At 50.4% G+C, this 19,888-nt stretch overlaps 1 protein-coding gene across 14 annotated transcripts in view; it reads left to right on the forward strand.

Annotated features, from left to right (window-relative positions):
* TACC1 (transforming acidic coiled-coil containing protein 1) overlaps positions 1-19,888 on the forward strand; it is a 105,482-nt gene that overhangs the window by 34,782 nt on the left and 50,812 nt on the right. For 5 of the 14 annotated variants that reach the window (XM_040970334.1, XM_040970317.1, XM_040970343.1 and 2 more), the window contains exons 1-2: positions 3,578-3,817; positions 4,732-4,847. The exons of 1 other annotated variant lie outside the window; for it this stretch is intronic. In XM_040970334.1, coding sequence (XP_040826268.1) covers positions 3,654-3,817; positions 4,732-4,847 — 280 coding nt within the window. In that variant the 5' untranslated portion in view covers positions 3,578-3,653. Of the gene's footprint in view, positions 1-3,430; positions 3,818-4,731; positions 4,848-19,888 lie in introns of those variants that run through there. 8 more of the 14 variants (XM_040970370.1, XM_040970379.1, XM_040970383.1 and 5 more) reach the window with 3 other exon arrangements.

Raw genomic sequence — 19,888 nt, forward strand, 5'->3', positions numbered from 1 at the left:
CATACCAGAGAAGCAAGTTCTAACCCTTCAGCAAGCATATGGAATCTTTCACAATTATGGCCCACCCTGCCTCTTGCCATATTCCCACAGTAACTCTACTAAACGAGTAGTCATTTGCCTTGTGAAAAGGAACTTTTTTAAAAAAAGTTATTTCTTTTGTTTTTTAAGATTTCTTTATTTTTATTGCCAAGTCAGATATACAGAGAGGAGGAGAGACAGAAAGGAAGATCTTCCGTCCGATGATTCACTCCCCAAGTGAGCACAACGGCCGGTGCTGTGCCAGTCTAAAGCCAGGATCCAGGAACATCCTCCAGGTCTCCCACACGGGTGCAGGGTCCCAAAGCTTTGGGCTGTCCTCCACTGCTTTCCCAGGCCACAAGCAGGGAGGTGCATGGGAAGTGGAGCTGCCGGGATTAGAACCGGCACCCATATGGGATCCTGGCGCGTTCAAGGCGAGGAGGACCCTAGCCGCTAGGCCATGCCGCCGGGCCCAGAAATTCTTTCATATGTTGGTTCATTCGGCAAATGGCCAAAATGGCCAGAGCTGGGCTAGTCTGAAGCTAGGAGTTACTGCAGGAGGCTTCTTCCATCTGCTACATGGGTACAGGGGCCGATCCACTTGGGCCGGCCCATATGGGTGCCAGTTCATGTCCCGGCTGTTCCACTTCCCTTCCAGCTCCCTGGTTGTGGCCTGGGAAAGCAGTCAAGGATGGTCCAAGGCCTTGGAACCCTGCACCCATGTGGGAGACCCGGAAGAGGCTCCTGGCTTCAGATCAACTCAGCTTTGGCTGTTCTGGCCACTTGGGGAGTGAATCAGCAGGTGGAAGATCTTCCTCTCTGTCTCTCCTTCCCTCTGTATATCTGCCTTTCTGAAAAAATAAATAAATCTACTGAAAAAAAAAAGTGTAGCAGCCAAGTCTCGAAGCAGCATCCATAATGGGATGACCACATTGCAGGTGGCACCACAGCACAGACCCCTGGAGGGACATTGTTCATTCTGCTGAGAGTCCTGGCATGACTGTTCAGAATGCCCCTTTCCCGTCACTAAACTATCCCAGTGATTGCCTCTATGAGGGTTTGGGATACAAAAATGGCAGAAAAGCTGGAAAATGAGCCTGTTTTCCCAGTCCTGACCCTTGGCTGGATAATGAATGAAGTCTAGATGGTGGAGGACCAAGATCTTGGGATAGGGTTGGAGAAGTTCCCCCCCGCCCCCATAAAAGTTCAGTTCTGCAGGCGAAGGGATTATTGTTTCAAAAACAGTAGTTAGTTGGTTCAAGCTAGACATTACTGCTGCAATTGACCTTGCAACAGTTTCCCAGGCCTTTTGGTTAAATAGATTTCAGGATCTTGCTAGCAATTTTGATTTGTATATTACTTTAATGTAATTTTCTATTGGAAAGTAAGATATAGAGAGAGAAGGAAAGACAGAGGAAGATCTTCTGTCTGATGATTCACTCCCCAAGTGACCGCAATGGCCAGAGCTGTGACCATCTGAAGCCAGGTGCTAGGAGACTGTTCTGGGTCTCCCATGCAGGTGCAGGGTCCCAAGCCTTTGCGCTGTTTTCCACTGCTTTCCAAGGTCACAAGCAAGAAGATGGATGGGAAGTGGGGCCCGCCAGGATACAAAACTGACGTCTATATGGGATCCCAATGCGGGCAAGGCGAGAATTTGAGCCGCTAGGCTACTGTGCCAGGCCCTGATTTGTTTATTTTTTTAAATACATTTTATTTTTTTAATGATTACATGGTTGATCAGGGTGGGAAGGATGGAGGTTTAGGGAAAATTGGGGCAATTCATTGCTTCCAAATCTGCTACTTTTTTCTTGTTGTTCCTGGGGAAGGGTAGAAACAAAGGGGGGAAACCACTCATGACTTTCCACACGTCCCAGTAGCCAGGGATGAGGAACTGCCACCTCACGTCAACCCAGAGGATTTGTGTATTTTTTAGGAGGTGCTCCCACAGCAGGGTGCAGAGAAATGCAAATGTTGAGAGCTATGCACCAGAATGGACGAACAGGACCTAATATGTGGGTAGCAGTATTTCTAGGCAAGCAAGCATTGGAACATTGGTATCAAATCCTGGTACCCAGGAGCCTGGATCTAAAGTTTACTTTGGTGAAAAAACCCTCAAAACAGTCAGATAATGTGGTATTTTTCCTGTGGGCCTAAAATCAGGACTCCTGCCAGCCTGTTGCACTTGGCAGGCTGCAGAACACGCCCGAGAGCCGTGTTTATCTTTGGCTAGAGGCTGGAATGAATTCTAAAGCATCTCCTTTTTCTTTGAATCCCTGCCCTTCCATGATGGCGAGACCAACCGCGCAGCCCTGTGTCATTTTGGCTCTCGTTTTTATCACCCAGTGGCAACCCAGGACAATGACAAACGGTTTGGTACCAAGAACACCTCATCCGAATGAGGTCACCCTCCTGCCCAATGTTTGAGGCAACCGACTCCAGTGCAAGCGGTGATACGACCAGGCGGGAGGAGAAAAAAAAAAAGTCTACATGGAAAACGAAGGATGGCTGCCATCCCCTTTGCCATCCAGCTTGCCCTCAGCCTCCGCCTTCCTCTGGGAAGCAAGCAAAGCTCTGGAAAGTTGTCGGAAAGGAAGCCTGGACCAGGAGTGGATTTCTCAGGTCTGTGCACACCTGGTCACCTCAGAGCATCGTGCGGGGCGGGGAGACCCCTGCGACCCCCAGCTCCTGCCCTTTGCCACCTCGGCACCTGGCAGCCTGGCAGCCGTTACTGACGGATCCCCACACGCTGCAAGTGACTGGGAGCAAGACGAGCAGGCCAAACGGTCCACGCTGTCCAGGGAAGGGAAGGGGAAAGCGCGATCTCTCGTCACCTCTAAGTTTCGTGTTCCCCGCTCCCTCCCTCCAAAAGGGGCCTAACTTCCCTGCAGACCGGTACCACGAACGCCATTAAGTGACAGTAGCCCATACCAAAATAATAATAATAATAATAATAATAAAACACATAAAAACGGAAGGCGGAAAAAACGCAGCGCGGCCGGACTCGGAAATAATAATGCTAATTAAAAAAAAAATCGGATTTCTCAGGTCTCTGACGAGGCCAGAGCTGGGACGCCGGGGTCCTCGGCCGGCAGCCAGAGGCGCCGTCGCCGTCGCCGGGAAGCCCCCTGGCCCGCGCGCGGGGCGGAACCAACGCGCACGGCGGCGGAGGGGGGACCCGACAGCCGCGCCGCCTACTTCAAAGGCCCGGCGCCGCCGCCGCCCCCCTCGGCCGCGCGCGCGAGTGGTGCAGCCCGAGGGGGCGGCTCCTGGGGCGCGGCTCCCGCAGCAGCAGCAGCAGCTGATGCGCGCCCGGCCGGCCGAGAGGCGGGCGCCCCAGACCCGAGAGCTGCAGCCGCCGGGCGCCGCGGCCCGGGGTCCCGAGGAGGCCCCGCCGGAGAGAGCCTCGCCCTGGGCGAGCTGGGCGCGGAGGGCGCCGGGTGGAAGCCAGGACGAGGAGGAAGCGGGCTGTCCGCCGCGGGCCCCCGACGGCGCTCGTTGAACCACATCCGCGCCTCGCCTGGAAACGCTCTCGGGCGCCTGTCACCGGTTCCCTCCATTTTGAAAGGAAAAGAAGGCTCTCCCCGTCCCCGTCCGCCGCCCCTCCGCCACGAGCGGAGGCCGGAGGAGCCGCGCTCATGGCGTTCAGCCCCTGGCAGATCCTGTCCCCCGTGCAGTGGGCCAAGTGGACGTGGTCAGCCGTCCGCGGCGGGGGCGCCGGCGAGGACGAGGCCGGAGGCCCCGAGGGCGACCCCGAGGAGGAGGAGGACTCGCAAGCCGAGACCAAATCCTTGAGTTTCAGGCAAGTACACAGCATCCCCCGCCGAGGTGCACCGGTGCTAGCGCTGTGGCTGCTCCATCCGCGCCTCGTCCCCGCCCGCCGGCCGCGTGCGTCCGTGTGTCCGTGTGCGCGTCCGTGTGTCCGTGTGCGTGTGTGCAGTCGCCCACCCGCCTTAACCCGCGTTGGGGTCGGTGCTGCCGGCTCCCCGCCGCGGTAACTGGTCCCCCTCCCCGCGGTGCGATCGAAAGTTCAGGATGTTCCGTCTTCTCCCCTTCCTGAACCCACCCAGGATCTGCAGTCTCTCCGCATCCGCCTCGGTCAGATTTCACCGGGCTTTGGCGTCCCGGCCCCCCGCCCCTACTCCGTCTCACACACACACACACACACACACACACACACACACACACACGCACACGCCTCCCCGGTGGAGTTTACAGCCGGCCCTGGGGGGGCCCCCGCAGCAGCCGTGCGTGCAGGTCGCGCGCTGACAGGCCCCCGGCAGCTGGGAGACATGGTGGGCTCTGCAGCCGCGTGATTGCGAAGGACAGGTGACAGCAGCGGCGTGTCTTGGCCCAGGGCATTCCTGGCAGGTGGAGTGGCCTGCGGAGGAAAAAGTGGGCTTGCTGGAGGGGGTGAGGGAGGACCCCACGGGGATCTTTCGAGCTCTGGCAAGGCCTCGCCAGAAAAGGAGTCTGTTGGCAAAGCCCCCCAGCACCGTTTCCACCCGCTCCCGGATGACCTCGCAGATGCGTGGTGCTGGAGCAAAGCTCCGGAGGGGAGGTCAGAGGGGGAGACCCCAGCAGCCTCCTGCTGGCCCAGCTGTGCTCCAAAGTTAGCCGGAAATGCCGCAGCGGAGCCCTCGTGCTTAGGTGGCTTTCAGAGGGTGTCGGAAATACCGTTGAAAGTGGTAATTCCTCATTTTTCCCCCTTGGCAGCTCGGATTCTGACGGTAATTTTGAGACCCCTGAAGCCGAAACGCCCATCAGATCGCCCCTCAAGGAGTCCTGTGATTCAGCTGCAGGATTGGCAGGACCGGGGGCCAGAACCCAAGGTAGAGAAAAACTTCGATTTTTTTTTTTTTCTGCTAAATGTGCTTTTACATTTTTTTGAAAAAAAAAAAAAGTAAATTAAGGAAGGAAAAAAGTGAAAAAGTGTTGACTTCAGACCGGATTGGAAAAGGGTGTGGATGGCCTCCTTCACGCGGAAGGAGCTGTTTTTCAAGCTCCTGGCTTGACTGAAAAGATTTTGCTTTTTGTTTCTTTTAAGGAATGTGATGATCAGAAGTTTTCCACTCTGAGAAGCGCTTGTGTATTCGCAGGGCAGTAGCATTAGCAAATGTTTTTCCTGGACCTTCTCCTCAGACCCTAAACAATAAAAATGCCCGCGTCATGCATTGGTGAGGCTAGGTTTAGATTTGGGTTTCCCAGCTGCTCAGACTAAATTACATTCTCTTGGGGTGTGGCCAGAGACCCAAATTATAAGTAAGAGTTTGTTTGCTTTTATAAAGATCTTGTGAGGCTGCTTCAGAGTTGCTTACCCCTCTTCCACAGGGGGGCGGTGGTCCACGGCCCCTGGAGCTTGCCAGGCAGACCTCACGGACTGTCTGCCTGGCCCCTGGGCACCCACCTGCAGCCTGCTCTCCCATCTGCAGCCACTTCATTAGGAGCAACGTTTTTCACCACCCAGTCAGCTTTGTGTAAAATTTCACCTGTCCGGAAAGAATTCATTCATTTCTACATAGCTCGCTGTGATTCAGCACACACTGAGAAGAGCCCAGTTAAGGGCTAAGGAAAATGGGTGTGGACATTTCGGTGTGTGAGGAAGTGGAGCGGGGGCAGGGAGGGTGAGGATCGTGGGGTGAGGGTGGGAAATGCCGGCAGTTAGGGGGACACATCACACGGGAGGTGACTTGAAGAAGGAGACATGAGGGAGACGGAGGAAGCAGGAGGGAAGAACCCTCCCAGCAGAGAGGCTCGGTGAAGGGGAGATGGAGTGGCCTGCTGCGGCCGAGACCTTGGGCTGTCGGCTTGGTGGAGTCGCAGGGAGGCCGGTGCGCCCGCTGACGGGCAGTGCCAGCTGGCAGGCAGAGGAGGCTGGGAAGGAGGGACGGTGAGCTGAGGGGATGTCCAGATCCCTTCGTCATGGCAGTTTGGTTTCTTTCTGAGATGGACAGCCATTGCAAGGTGCCCTGGCCTCCTAGGGCTGCCACGACAAAGTTCCACAACAGCTCGGGCTTTCGACAGCGGAAGTCCGAGCGAGAAGCAGGTGCTGGTACAAACTGTTCCCTAAGGCTCCGTGGAGAACCCTTGCCCTTTCCAGCTTCTGGGGGTTGTTGGCAGCCTTTGGCACGTGCTGGTCCACCTTCGCTTTCCACCTCAGCACAAGACGGGCTTCAGCTGTTTGTTCACAGCCTTTTTATGGGGACTCCAATCTACAGTTTAGGGCCCACCCTCATCCAGGGTGACCTCATCTTGACTTGATTCCATTCCTGAAGATCTGTTTCCAAATAAGGCCATGTTTACAGGTACCAGCAGTGAGGACTTTAACATACTTTTGAAGACAAAAATATTCAGTCCTAAACTCACTTCTCTGAGCAGGAAGATCGTATGTGGCTGCTCTAGGGAGACTCGGGTAGTCAGTCATTTGATTCTGTACCCCAGTGTTAGACACTGTCACCCCGCAATGGCAGAACCACTGACCCACCAGTCCCATGAGTTCTACAGTGATTAAGAATGGTTGTTCTCCACAGCTGCTGTGTTTTATTGCAACTTTTTTACAGGTTGCCTAGGAAGTCCAGGGACTGTGGTGATCAAGTTTGCTAAAATTAGTGGTAAAGTGACATCAGCTTTTTCAGATTTGTTTTATGTTGAGAGCTCTGTTGAGTGCATACACTAAGAATTCAGCAAAACCTACAGCCTGCCTGGGATTCGTTTTGCCATTGTCGTAAGAAGGGACCACATGGGAATGGATGTTTTAGTGTTTTGGAAATCTTAGGTGTGTGTCATGCAATTGTGACACTCAAGTGTCACAACTCTCAAGTGACAGTGATGCCATTTGTTCCTCATGGGTTCCCTCTTTTTTTTTTTTAAAGATTTGTTTATTTTTTATTGGAAAAGCAGATATACAGAGAGGAGGAGATACAGGAAGGTCCTCCATCGGATGGTTCACTCCCCAAGTGACTGCAACGACCAGAGCTGCACCGATCTGGAGCCAGGAGCTTCTCCTGGTCTCCCATGCGTGTGCAGGGCCCCTAGGCTTTGAGCCCACCTTGACTGCTTTCCTAGGTCACAAACTAGATTGGAAGTGGGGTTGCTGGGATTAGAACCGGCACCCATATGGGATTCTGACACGTGCAAAGCAAGAACTTTAGCCGCTAGGCTAGTGCACCAGGCCCGGGTTCCCTCTTCTTGAGGTTAATGCATCAGAAAGGAAATATGAAGAAAGACCTCTCATCAAATTCAATTCCTTTCTTTTCCCTCTCTCCCTCTGTCTCCCTCTCTGACTTTCTTTCTTTTCTTTTTTTTTTTTTTAAAGATTTATTTATTGGGCCCGGCGCGGTGGCGCAAGTGGTTAAAGGTCCTCGCCTTGCACGCCCGGGATCCCATATGGGCGCCGGTTCTAATCCCGGCAGCCCCGCTTCCCTTCCAGCTCCCTGCCTGTGGCCTGGGAAAGCAGTCGAGGACGGCCCAAAGCTTTGGGAACCTGCACCCGCGTGGGAGACCCGGAAGAGGCTCCTGGCTTCGGATCGGCATAGTATCGGCCCGTTGCGCTCACTTGGGGAGTGAATCATCGGACGGAAGATCTTCCTCTCTGTCTCTCCTCTCTGTATATCTGCCTTTCCAATGAAAAAATAATAAAAATAAATCTTTAAAAAAAAAAATAAAGATTTATTTATTTCTGCTGGAAAAGCAGATTTACAGAGATAAGGAGAGACAAAAAGGTCTTTCATCTGCTGATTCACTCCCCATGTGGCCGCAGCAGCCGGAGCTGAACTATTCCAAGCCAGGAGCCAGGGACTCTTCTGGGTCTCCCACGCAGGTGCAGGGTCCCAAGGCCTTGGGCCGTCCTGGACTGCTTTCTCAGGCCACAAGCAGGGAGCTGGATGGGAAGCAGGGCCACCAGGGATACAAGCCAGTGCCCACATGGGGTTCGGGTGTGTGCAAGGCAAGGACTTTAGCCTCTAGGCTACCGCACTGGGCCCCATCAGATTCCTTTGTTAGAATATTTTAAAGCTTATTTGGTTTTTTCTGTCTGAAAGGCAAAGTGACAGAGGGAGGGACAAATCTATCTTCCATCTCCCTGGTTCATTTCCCAAATGCCTGAAAGAGCTGAAAGCGGGCCAGGCTAAAGCCAGAAATTCCATCTGGGTCTCCCCATGTGGTGCTGGAAGCCCAAGCACTTACGTCATCGTCCACTGCCTCCCAAGATGCCTTAGCAGGGAGCTGGGTCTGAGGCTGTGTAGCCATGCTCAGATAGAGGCAGGCGTCTCAGACATGCTGCTCCACAGTTCCCACGTCTCTCGTCGGACGTAAAATGCTGCTCAGCAGACATCCGTTAAGTAACTGTTGGAAAGCGTCTTTGTGTCTCCCTCAGTTTGATCAGCCCTCCATCATTGTATCAGCTGCCGGACTGATCCGTCTGCTCAGGTCCTCTGCCAGCTGAATAGAGAGGCCTGGGTGGCCTAGGCCACTGAAGCCACAGGGACTCCATTGTTTGGTGTTTCCTGTGCCGGTGACTCTCACAATCTCCTCTCCATTCTCTCTGGGAGGAAAACTTTTAAACATTTTCCTTGTAGGGGAGTCATGGCTCAGGAGAGCCCTGCGGGGGTAGTTTATGATGGCTGACTCTGTTGGGGCGTAGGGGACTGGCGTACAGCCTGGGAAATGACCTTCCGTGTTGGGAAACTCATCAGTTATGTGTGTTCCAGTGTCACGCCTTCTGGGACTCCTGTCACAACACCCGGACCTGGTCCAGAGTTTGTGAAGCTCCTTGTCGTGTAGGCATGGCACATGTGAAGGCATGGCCAAGCACAGACTGACCAGGGCATTTTAGTGGGCAGAAATCTTAGCAAGAGTCAGATCATGTCAGAATTTAGTTTCTCGAACTGGATGTTTCCTTTTCTCCTAAAAGCCTACCCTGTTTGGTTCTTTGGTTCCAAGGTAGGGTTGACAGCAAGTGCAGAGTATATATAACCTTAGGTGCTGTTGGAGTGTGTGCTTGCGCTGTAAAGAAGTTGGCGTCTCACGGAAGGATGCTGGCTTCCTGTCACAGACTGGTGTCTCTCCGAAGTGTGGGTTGTCTGCACTGCACCTCTGGCTTCCATTTATATTCCCAGCTGATTCTTTTAGCTTAGGGAAACACCTAAACTACTTTGAGGTAACTTTTTACCGTCTTAGCAACTCAGAATGTCTGAATTCTGTAATGACCGCCTGAGCCGTGGTTCTGTGTTCAGGATGTTTTTAATTTTTGTTGGGAGACGACAGAGAAAGAATTTGAGTGCTGGTTCACTCCCTCAAAACTGACAAAGGCTGGATTGGGGTGGGACTGCGGCTGGCTGGGTTCAGGCTAGGGTCAGAGCAGAAGCCATGAGCCAAGAACTCGGTCCAGGGTTTCCTGACATGCGTAGTGGGAAGCTGGTTCATTTACACCATTCCTGCTGTGTCCTGGGCCTGCATTCACTTGAAGCTGGGTCAGGTTGGCCAGAGTCCAACCAGGCGTTCCTGTGTGGGACCTGGCACCCTGGACGGTCTTAACTACTTACTTGGCCCTGTGCTAGAAACTTAGCAATGGAAAGGATTGTGGACCTTGTTTTTTTGTTTGTTTGTTTTGTTTTTGTGTTTTTTGTTTTGTTTTTTGTTTTTTGTTTTGTTTCAGCCCACCTAGTACTAAACTTGTTGCCAAAAAGACTTCTGGAAAATATTAGATTGGCAGTTACCATGTGGACTAGGAGTTGGTTGCTGTCGGGGTCAGCCCCCACACACTGCACCGAAGCACTCTGGAGCTCCCCCCCCCCCCCGACTTTTCAGACCCCCACACAGCTTTAGTTACCTTTCTGTGGGAAAGAGAGCCCTAATTAATGCAGAAGCTTTCTTGCTTAATGTGTCTGGTTTGATATGTTGATTAGATGCCCAGGTATTTCATAGGTCGTCTTCTGGGGGCAGAAGGGAAGAGCTAAATGAGATCAATGCATACACATTTACTGGCAGCCCTGCAAGGGAATACAGCTGTCTGTTGACACAGTTTGGAGGTCTAGATTAGAAGCAGCAAACCAGGGCTTTGGAGGTCAAGTCTGAATTGCCACCTGTGTGTGTGCGCGCGCGTGTGTGTGTGTGTGTGTGTGTGTGTGTGTGGTGGTTGTTGTTGGCTCCCTAGCTATATACTTCTGTTCTAGTTAGTTCTTTCTACAAATATTTGTTCATTATTATTTCGCTTGAAAAGCAGAGGCAGAAATTACCTGCCATCCAGTGGTTCACTCCCTGAAGTGTGCACAACCAGCAGGGCTGGGCCAAGCCGGAGCCAGGAGCCTGGAACTCAAACTGTGGTTTCTCTTGTTGGTGACACGGGCACAGGTTGAGGTGTTGGTACAGATCTTTAAAGGTTGAAATGATGTTTATTGGAATATTTTAGATTTGTCGAAAGACAAAATTACAACAGGTATGGTTAAGATCTAATTGACTTTTATTTGCAATTTATGAATGAGGCCACTCCAGTCTATGAAATAAAATGATGACTCCCACTAAAAGGGGTTTTATAAGGTGGGAAAAGGAACAGTAAGGAAAAAACTGGTTAATCTAAAGTGATTTTTTTCTTTTGCTTTGTTTCTTTTTTTTTTTTTTTAAGATTTATTCATTTATTGGAAAGTCAGATATACAGAGAGGAAGAGAGACACAGAGGAAGATCTTCCATCCGATGATTCACTCCCCAAGTGAGCCACAATGGCTGGTGCTATGCCAATCCGAAGCCAGGATCCAGGAACTTCCTATGGGTCTCCCACGCGGGTGCAGGGTCCCAAAGCTTTGGGCCGTCCTCGACTGCTTTCCCAGGCCACAAGCAGGGAGCTGGATGGGAAGTGGAGCTGCCAGGATTAGAGCTGGCGCCCCTGTGGGATCCTGGTGCGTTCAAATTGAGGACTTTAGCCGCTAGGCCACGCTGTTGGGCCCCGTTTCGTTTAGTTTTGTCCTTCCTTCCTTCCTTCTTTCCTTTTTTCCTTCCTTCCTTCCTTCCTTCCTCCCTCCCTCCCTTCATTTATTTCTAAGATATTATTTATTTTTCTTGGAAAGGCACATATATAGAGGAGGAGAGACAGAGATGAAGATCTTCATCTGATGGTTCACTCTGCAAGCGGCTGAAATGGCCAAAGCTGAAGTAATCGAAAGCCAGGAACCAGGAGCCAGGAGCCTCTTCTGAGTTTCCCATGCAGGTGCAGGGTCCCAAGGCTGTTGGGCCATCCTCAATTGCTTTCCCAGGCTACAAGCAGGGAGATGGATGGGAAGTGGGGACGCTGGGATTAGAACCGGTAACCACATGGGATCCTGGTGCATGCAAGGCAAGAACTGTAGCTGCTAGGCTATCACACCGGGCCCCCAGGTTTCTTTTTTTTTAAAGGGTTAAAACAGAAGGGACACAATGGGTGTTTTAGCTCGGTGGAGTAAGCTGCCGTTTTCAATTCCCATATTCTTTATCAAAGTTTCAATTCAAGTTTATGATACTCCTTTCCTTTAAAAAATTTCTGTAAGGTCTATCATTTATTTATTTATTTATTTTGGTGAGGCAGATTTACAAGGAGAAGGAGAGACAAAGAAAAATCTTATGTCAAAAAAGCTGAAACTCAGCCCATCCAAGCCAGGATCCTCCTGGTCTACCATGTGGGTACAGCGTCCTTGGCTTTGTACCATCTTCCGCTGCTTTCTCAGGCCTCAGGCAGAGGGATGGACAGGGAGTGGAGCAGCTATGACATGAACTGCTGCCCATAAGGAATCCCAGGGCATGCAAGATGAGGACTCGGCCACTAGGCCAGTGCACCCAGTTCCCTTTAAAAAATTTTTTTTAAAAAAGATTTATTTTATTTTTATTGGAAAGGCGGATATACAGAGAGGAGAGACAGAGAGGAAGATCTTCCGTCTGATGATTCACTCCCCAAGTGAGCGCAACGGCTGATACTATGCCGGTCCGAAGCCAGGAGCCTCTTCCGGGTCTCCCACGCGGGTACAGGGTCCCAAAGCTTTGGGCTGTCCTTGACTGCTTTCCCAGGCCACAGGCAGGGAGCTGGATGGGTAGCTGGGCTACCGGGATTAGAACCGGCGCCCATATGGGATCCCAGGCATGCAAGGCAAGGACTTTAACCACTGCGCCACCACACCAAGCCCTAAAAAATTTTTTTTTTTTTTAATATTTACGTAGTTGGAAGGGATGCACGCCTATGAGGGCCTCCAATTAGTGTGGGGGTAGGGTCGAGGTATGCACGAAGGTGGGTGGGACAAACTGTGTCAGCTCCTGGGGATGGGATGGCCATTCCATGACAGCTCAGATCTCAGCGTAGAGAAGAACGTTCCCAGGGTGTTCCTTGAGTGGTTTTGATGCTGATATTCCTTTCCAACCCAGCTTCCTGCTGTTGTGCCAGGGAGGTACACCATGAGATAGCCTAAAAGCACTTGGGTCCCTGCCACCCACCGACAAGGAGTTCCTCACCAACTCCTGGATTCAGCCTAGCGTGCTCCTGACTTTCATGGGCATTTGGAAAGTGAATCCGTAGGAGACAATAAATACCTTTGGCTCCTCTCTCTGTTGCTGTGCTTCTCAAACAGATGAAAAAATAGACCAAGGAAACCCAACCAGAAGGGACCTACACTGACTCAGGTCCACTGGAATCTCCTTGTTCAGGAAAAACTGGTTTGTTTTGGGATCTGTCTGCATCCTGAGAACTTCAGGTTGGTTTCAAGATGCTTAACACTTGTGCCAGAGCTCAGAACTAAAGTGATTGTCTCCTGTAAATTTAACAGTGTGTGCATGAGATCCAGCAGACAGGTGTTGTTAGAACTTGAGCTTTAGACTCTTCAGTCTGCAGCTTTGGGTTACTTTTACAGGTAGTCTGTCCCTTACCTAATGGGGGCTACGTTCAGTACCTCCACGAGACACCTGAAGTCTCCCAGTGGTGAACATACTGGAGAGTTGTTTTGTTTTGTTTTTAAATTTTTATTGGGGAAGCAGATCTGTGGGGAGAAGGAGATACAGATCTTCCCTCTTCTGATTTATTCCCCATATGGTCACAACAGCTGGAGCTGCGGTGATCTGAAACCAGGACCCAGGAGTCTCTTTTGGGTCCCTCGTGTGAGTTCAGGGTCCCATGGCCTTGGCCGTCCTCAACTGCTTTCCCAGACCACAAGGAGGGAGCTGGGTGGGAAGCGGAGCAGCCTATACGGGTTCCCTGTGCTTGGAGGTGGAAGATTAGCTAGTCCAGACATCTTGCTGCACCCTGCATGAAAAGTATTTTAAGAAGTTTGCAGGGCCCGGTCCAGTAGTCTAGCAGCTAAAATCCTCACCTTGCAAGTGCCATGATCACATGGGTGCAGGTTTTAATCTCAGCAGCCCCACTTCCCATTCAGCTCCCTGCTTGTGGCCTGGGAAAGCAGTCGAGGATGGACCAAAGCCTTGGGACCCTATACCCGTGTGGGAGACCTGGAGGAAGTTCCTGGATTGTGGCTTTAGATCGGGGCAGCTCTGGCCATTGCAGTCACTTGGGGAGTGAACTATGGGACAGAAGATCTTCCTTTCAGTGTCTCCTCCTCTGTTTATATGACTTTGCAATAAAAATCTTTTTTAAAAAAAGTTACGAAAACAATGGAAGTTAAAGGTAAGATTGTGATTTGTTTTTCATTTGTATCCATTTGACAAGTAGGCAAGCTGAGAGAACTTCCAATCAATGGTTTATTCCTCAAATAGTTACGGTGACTGGAGCTGGGTCAGGTTTAAAGTTAGAAGAGAGAATTTAGTACAGGTCTTCCTTGTGGATAGCAGGGACCCAGCTATTGGAGCCATCGCTTGCTCCCTGCCAGCGTGCATTAAGCTGAAATCAGGAGCCAGAACTGGGGATTGAACCCAGGCACTCTGACGTGAGGTGCAGGAATCCTGTCAGTGGCTTAAACTGCTAGGCCAAGTGCCTGCCCCTCCTGATACTCGTGGAAGTGTGCTATGTTTTTCCAGTGGTAAAATCTAATTTATACACTTGGTCCCATGAGAGATTCACCACAATAACTGAAAGCTAGAACAGTGATAATGAGTTGTGATGGAATTTTCTGTTTTGATTGCGTTGCCTTGAGCAAGCGCTGTAATGCCAGGTGTGCAGTAGCAGAGCTCAGCATTGGGTCTGGCAGGTAGCACTCAGCTCGGATGGATGCCTTCAGGGATGCTTCAGGCCCAGGGCGGGAGAGTCCGACAGTGCAGGTGCAGATTTCATCCTGCTAGTGAGAATGATGCGCAATTTAGAATTTGGAAATTGCGTATTTCTGGAGTTTTTTCACTTACATTTTTGGAATGTTTGAGATGGGTGTGGGGAGACTACTGTATAAGCAAAAACTGGGAAAATATTTTCATACAGTGCATATTGAAATACCACGTTCAAATTAACAGTATGTTTCTGTTAGGGCTTCAGTTTGATATCCTTTGCTCACCCCCAATAAAGGATTACTTAATTAGAATCTCCTAGAAATAATGGAACTAATAAAGACCTTTAACATTGCCTTATCTAAGCTCTGCGGCTCTTTGCACAGCATCCCAGGCTAATACTTGTATTTTTATTTTATTTTATTGATTTTTTTAAAGTATCTTTAAAATTTTTATTTGAGAGAGCGCGTGTGCGCGTGAGAGCAAGTGAGCTTTTATCTGCTCCAGAGGCCACAGTGGCCAAGGGTGGGGTAGACTGAAGCCAGTTTTCTCTGTTTCCATTGTGAGTGGCCAAGACCCAAGCAAGCACAGGACACATCCTCTGCCGCACCCCCAGGCCACCAGGAGGGAGCTGGATTGGGAATGCAGGGATGCTGGTGTCTGAGGCCACTTCATCAACTCTGCCTTAATGCCACCCTCTTTATTTTCATCTTTAAGCTTTTGGGTATGACTGGCTGTTTCACGGTTTGAGGTCCTGTGATTTTAGTTTAAGATGTATAAAGGTTGAGAACCTTTGCAGCAGGATGGGATTCCATTTTTTTTTTTTTTTCTTTTTACAGAACGTTTTTTGGCTCTCAAGTTTGAAATTTTAGACTAATCCCTGGGATTGGATGTTTTCTTTGTTGTTTTATTTACAATGTAAACGAGTTTGGAAAAAGCATCATCACTTCCCTATTGCGCATGGATTTGAGAGGGTGCAATGGTGTTAAACTGTTTTTTTTTTTTTTAAAGATTTATTTATTGTTGTTGGAAAGTCACATTTACAAAAAGAGATCTTCCGTCTGGCTGGTTCACTCCCCAAGCTGCTGCCACAGCAGGAGCTGAGCCTAGGCAGTCAGGAGCCAGGAGGCAGGAGCCTTCTCCAGGTCACCAACATGGGTGCAGGGTCCTAAGGCTTTGGGCTGCCCTCCCGCAGCCTTCCCAAGGCCACGGGCAGGGAGCAGGGTGGGAAGTGGAGCAGCCTGAATAAGACGTGATGCTCATATGGGATCCTGGCAAGTGCAAGTGAGGACTTTAGCCATTAGTCTACCACACGGGACCCAGAACAACTCTTTTAAATTAAGAAGTTTCATGTGGGGGAGCAAAAGCTGCCCACACAGAGTGATTTGAATAACTGTCAAATGCGTGTTTTCTCTTAAGATGAGTAACAACATCTCATTAAGACCTTCTGAAGAGATAGTGTAATAATTAAACTCATTTCCAAGTTGGAGTCCCCTGTCTGGGGCTTACCTGAGAATCAGATAAAGCCATATAACTTGCTTGGGTAGTTTCTAGTGGCAAAGGCTTTTTTTTTTAAAGATTTATTATTAATTAAATTTGAAAGAATTACACAGAGAGAAATCTTCCATCTGCCTGTTCACTCTAATGGCTGCCATGGCTAAGGCTGAGCTGATCCGAAGCCAGAAGCCTCCTCCTGGTCTCCCACGTGGGTGCAGGGTCCCAAGGCTTTGCCCTCCCATGCTGCCGGATGGGAAGTGGAGCAGCCAGGACAAGAACCAGTGTCCATTTGGGATCCTGGTGCTTGCTTGCAAGGTAAGCAATGACCCTTGAAACTGTTAGTTCTATTCTAAAGTGACCAGTGGGAGCTCCGTCTCCTGAAGCCTGGGCGTGTAACCCATTTTGGTGCTGTCTCCTGTATCTCCTGGCCCCAGACTAGTGATAGGAGATCCTGTGCTATCGCTCAGAACAGCCTCTTGGTGGGAATTGGATAACTAAAGTTGGTAGATTGCTTCCTGACTGTTCAAGTTGTGCCTAGGAAGACTTTGCTGTTAAAGGTGAGTTCACCAGCCCCCCCCCCCCCCTTTAACAGGAGTCTAATTTTATGAGGTCTTATAAGTATGACTAGGGCCCCAGGGAATTAGCTTCAGGATGGCCAGACTACCAGGGTAATAGCAGTGAACTAGGCATTAAAATACCACATCCAAATTTACAAGTGTCTCTCTCCTGGGACTTCAGGTTGACATCCTTTTCTCATCCTCAACAAGGGATTGCTTTATTAGAATTTCTTATAAATAATGCGGTTCATTTATTCCTATAAATAAACAGAAAAGAATATTTTATTAGTTCATAAATGAAAACTGTACCTGTACCTTCCTTGCCAGCCAGGTCGCCTCTGCTGTGTTCTTACCAGAAATGAGAATGTGATCAATCTCCATGATCCAGTCTCCAACTTTCCCATCACACACTCCCACCCAGCCGACCAACAGCTTTCTATTTCAGCTCTTTATTTTTTTTATTTATTTGTTTGTTTATTTATTTTAAAAAATATATTTATTTTTATTACAAAGTCAGATATACAGAGAGGAAGATCTTCTGTCTGATGATTCACTCCCCAAGTGAGCGCAATGGCCGATGCTGCGCCAATCTGAACATCTTCTGGGTCTCCCACGTGGGTGCAGCGTCCCAAGGCTTTGGGCCATCCTCAACTGCTTTCCCGGGCCACAAGCAGGGAGCTGGATGGGAAGTGGGGCTGCTGGGATTAGAACCAATGCCCATATGGGATCTCGGGTTTGTTTAAGGTGAGGACTTTAGCTGCTAGGCCAAGGTGCACAGGCCCAAAGATAAATAAATCTTTTTTTTAAAAAATTGAATGCACTTTAGACAAAAGCTTGGCCTGCAGTCATGAGCCGACTTGGCTGAGGCCAGAGGAGCCTGTTGTAGCTGGTTCGCTGTCAGCCTGGTCAGTCAGTGCTGGCTGCTGGGAGGCCGAGTCCCTGCCCATGTGGACCACTGCTCAGGGTTACTGCAGTCTTCCCTATGCGGTGGCTAGCCGCCCATAGAGTGAGTGGTGATCCAAGAGCCAGCAAAAGAAACTGTGATGTCTTTGGAGACGTGGTCTCAGAAGTCATGCTCTGATTTCCACCATCTCTCCCTTTGACGAAAACAGATCAGCCCAAAGCAAGAGGGACTCTGGGCATGGTGAGCGTGTGGGTGTGTTTCCGGGCCTTTTTCGCTTTAACGAAGTGTAGACCGGGGTGTAGTTTTCATCTTGCTGCTTCGAGATCGCTCTGCGCCTCTCCCATCCTCTTCCTCATTGTGCAGGAGCGACATGGTCCTCGGGGCCTGGTCCTCTGTCCTGGCACCATCGGCACCTGGCGTGCTCAGCAGCGTTGCTCTGTCAAGGAGGCTCCTCTCGCTGACATTCCTCTGGTTTTTCTTTATCTAGCATCAGCTGCCTGGCTCTGTGTGGGTGTTTTGCTACTTTGAGAGAGAGGCGGTTGGTATTTTGAATCCTCCAGTAATTATTTCTGAAGAGATTGCACAGGGCGGTTGTTTGGCAGCAAGGGATTGAAGTTACACGATTTCAGATCTCTGCAATGGAGTCCCATCTGTTCGCACGTGCTCTTGCTCCCCTCGCTTTTCCTGCTGCAAGAGTTTAGGGGGTCTGGGCAGAAGTCCCGCAGGGGAGGGTCTTCTGTGACCTCTCGTGTCTGCGGTAGGGGTTTCTGCTAAGTGGCAGGTTTAACCTCAGACAAGTGGAGCCCCGGAGTGAGCTGAGACAGGGCAAGTTCCTTGTCTCCCTTGGTTTCCAGGCTGGCAGATTAGTGGGCCCCACCCTTCTACTGTATAATCTTGGGCTTCAGAAGATAAAGTTTGAGCCTCTCTCTCTCTCTCTTTAATGAAATAGCATAGAGCAGGCTTTTGGAAATGTGAAGTGCTTTGTGCATTCTGAGTGCAAACCTTTTCAGTTTATTTGAATGGATTTCCAGATTATTCTTTACCTGAATGAGCCTCTTTTGGGAGTTAGCTGCTTATCTTAGGAGAGCAGCAGGCAGCTGCTGCCCTGCCTCTTGCAGAAAGCAGCTAAACCTGTCCTTCCTTAGCTTCTGGTAGTGTGTTTTTTCGTGGTACTTTCTTGGGAGTCTGGGAAGGAAGGATTTGAACAGTCTGTTTGTTCTGTTAGGGCCCTGTGTGTGTTTTCTGTTTTGGATGATAAACACATCCTAACATTAAATCGTACCTAACGGGAAATGCAAGTATCCAGAGAGGGCTGTTTTCAGTGTCATGTTTGAGTTGCTCGGGAGTTGAAATGGGCATTACATATATGCGTGTTCTCTGCCACTTAGCAAAGGGCATTAGTTTAAAAAGGTGAGGTAGATGCCTGCTTTGCCACACCCACCTGGAACTCCCTGCCCCTTGCTCCTGTGCTCTGGCGTGGCTCGGACTCCTGTCAGGGGAACGGGAGTTGGGCAGCCCACACCAAGCAGTTCTCCCCAAGTCCCTGGACAACACGCTGCCTGCTTCCCTGTTTTAAGGTCGATGCCCTTGACTAAGTGGCTGAGAAGACTTTTCACAGTGAGAGCCAGAGGGATGGGAAACTCGGACATGAAACATTGAAAACACTCTTCTTAAAAGTTTGAGTGTAGGCGCATGTGCTAACACAGACCTTATGTGCAGTCTGCTCAGGCGGGACCACTGAGCAGAAAGGCATTGGTGCTAGTTAGTGCCCAGTCACACTCCCCGACTGGTGATTCATCGCAGAGAGAAGGGGTTGGGAAGCCGAGTGGGGCCGTCAGAGGGTAAGGGGCAGACAAGGAATAGATGTTAATCCTCCATCCAGCTCTTAGTGTAGAGTCCACAGGCTTTGCCGCTGACTACTTCAAAAAATACAATGTGGTGACACAGTCAGCTGGGGACAGCAATGGAGCCACCTCCTGTATGCGCAGTGGCTTTCTGCTTCTTGAATATGTAGGGGCATTGGGAGCAGGGCTCCTGTGGAGCTAAGACTGGAGAGCCTGAGCCAGGTTCTGTTTCCCAGAGCTTCTGATTTCCAGGGCACCCCAGGCGGCACCAGACAGGGAGGGTTGGGAAGACATCCAATATCAAGATTAGCCCCTCACCCCAATACAGAGTAAAGCAGCAATGAAAAGCTTCTGGGGCTTGGCAGTAGTCATACCTCCAGCTGGCTTCCTGTGCTTGCCCTAAGCTGGGGATGACAGGAATGATGTCATTTTCGTCAGTTTCTGCAAATAGGATTTATCTAGCACTTTGTGGGCTTCCTCAAGTGAGCTTGACAACTCCAAACTGATGTGACGATGAATCCTAAAAACTGGCAAGTGTGTGCCTCCACGGGTGACGGGAGACTATTTTTTTTTTTAAAGATTTATTTATTTTTCATTACAAAGGCGGATATACATAGAGGAGGAGAGACAGAGAAAGATCTTCCTTATGGTGATTCACTCCCCAAGTGAGCGCAACGGCCGACGCTATGCCTATCTGAAGCCAGGAGCCAGGAACTTCCTATGGGTCTCCCACATGGGTGCAGGGTCCCAAGGCCTTGGGCTGTCCTCGACTGCTTTCCCAGGCCACAAGCAGGGAGCTGGATGGGAAGCTGGGCTGCTGGTATTAGAACCGGCGCCCATATGGGATCCTGGGCTTGTTCAAGGTGAGAACTTTAGCCGCTAGGCCATGGCGCCGGGGCCCAACGTGAAA

The sequence above is a fragment of the Ochotona curzoniae genome, unplaced genomic scaffold, assembly GCF_017591425.1.
Source record: "Ochotona curzoniae isolate NIBS_2020 unplaced genomic scaffold, NIBS_Ocur_1.0 contig_1976, whole genome shotgun sequence".
In the NCBI taxonomy this organism is placed as follows: Eukaryota; Metazoa; Chordata; class Mammalia; order Lagomorpha; family Ochotonidae; genus Ochotona; species Ochotona curzoniae.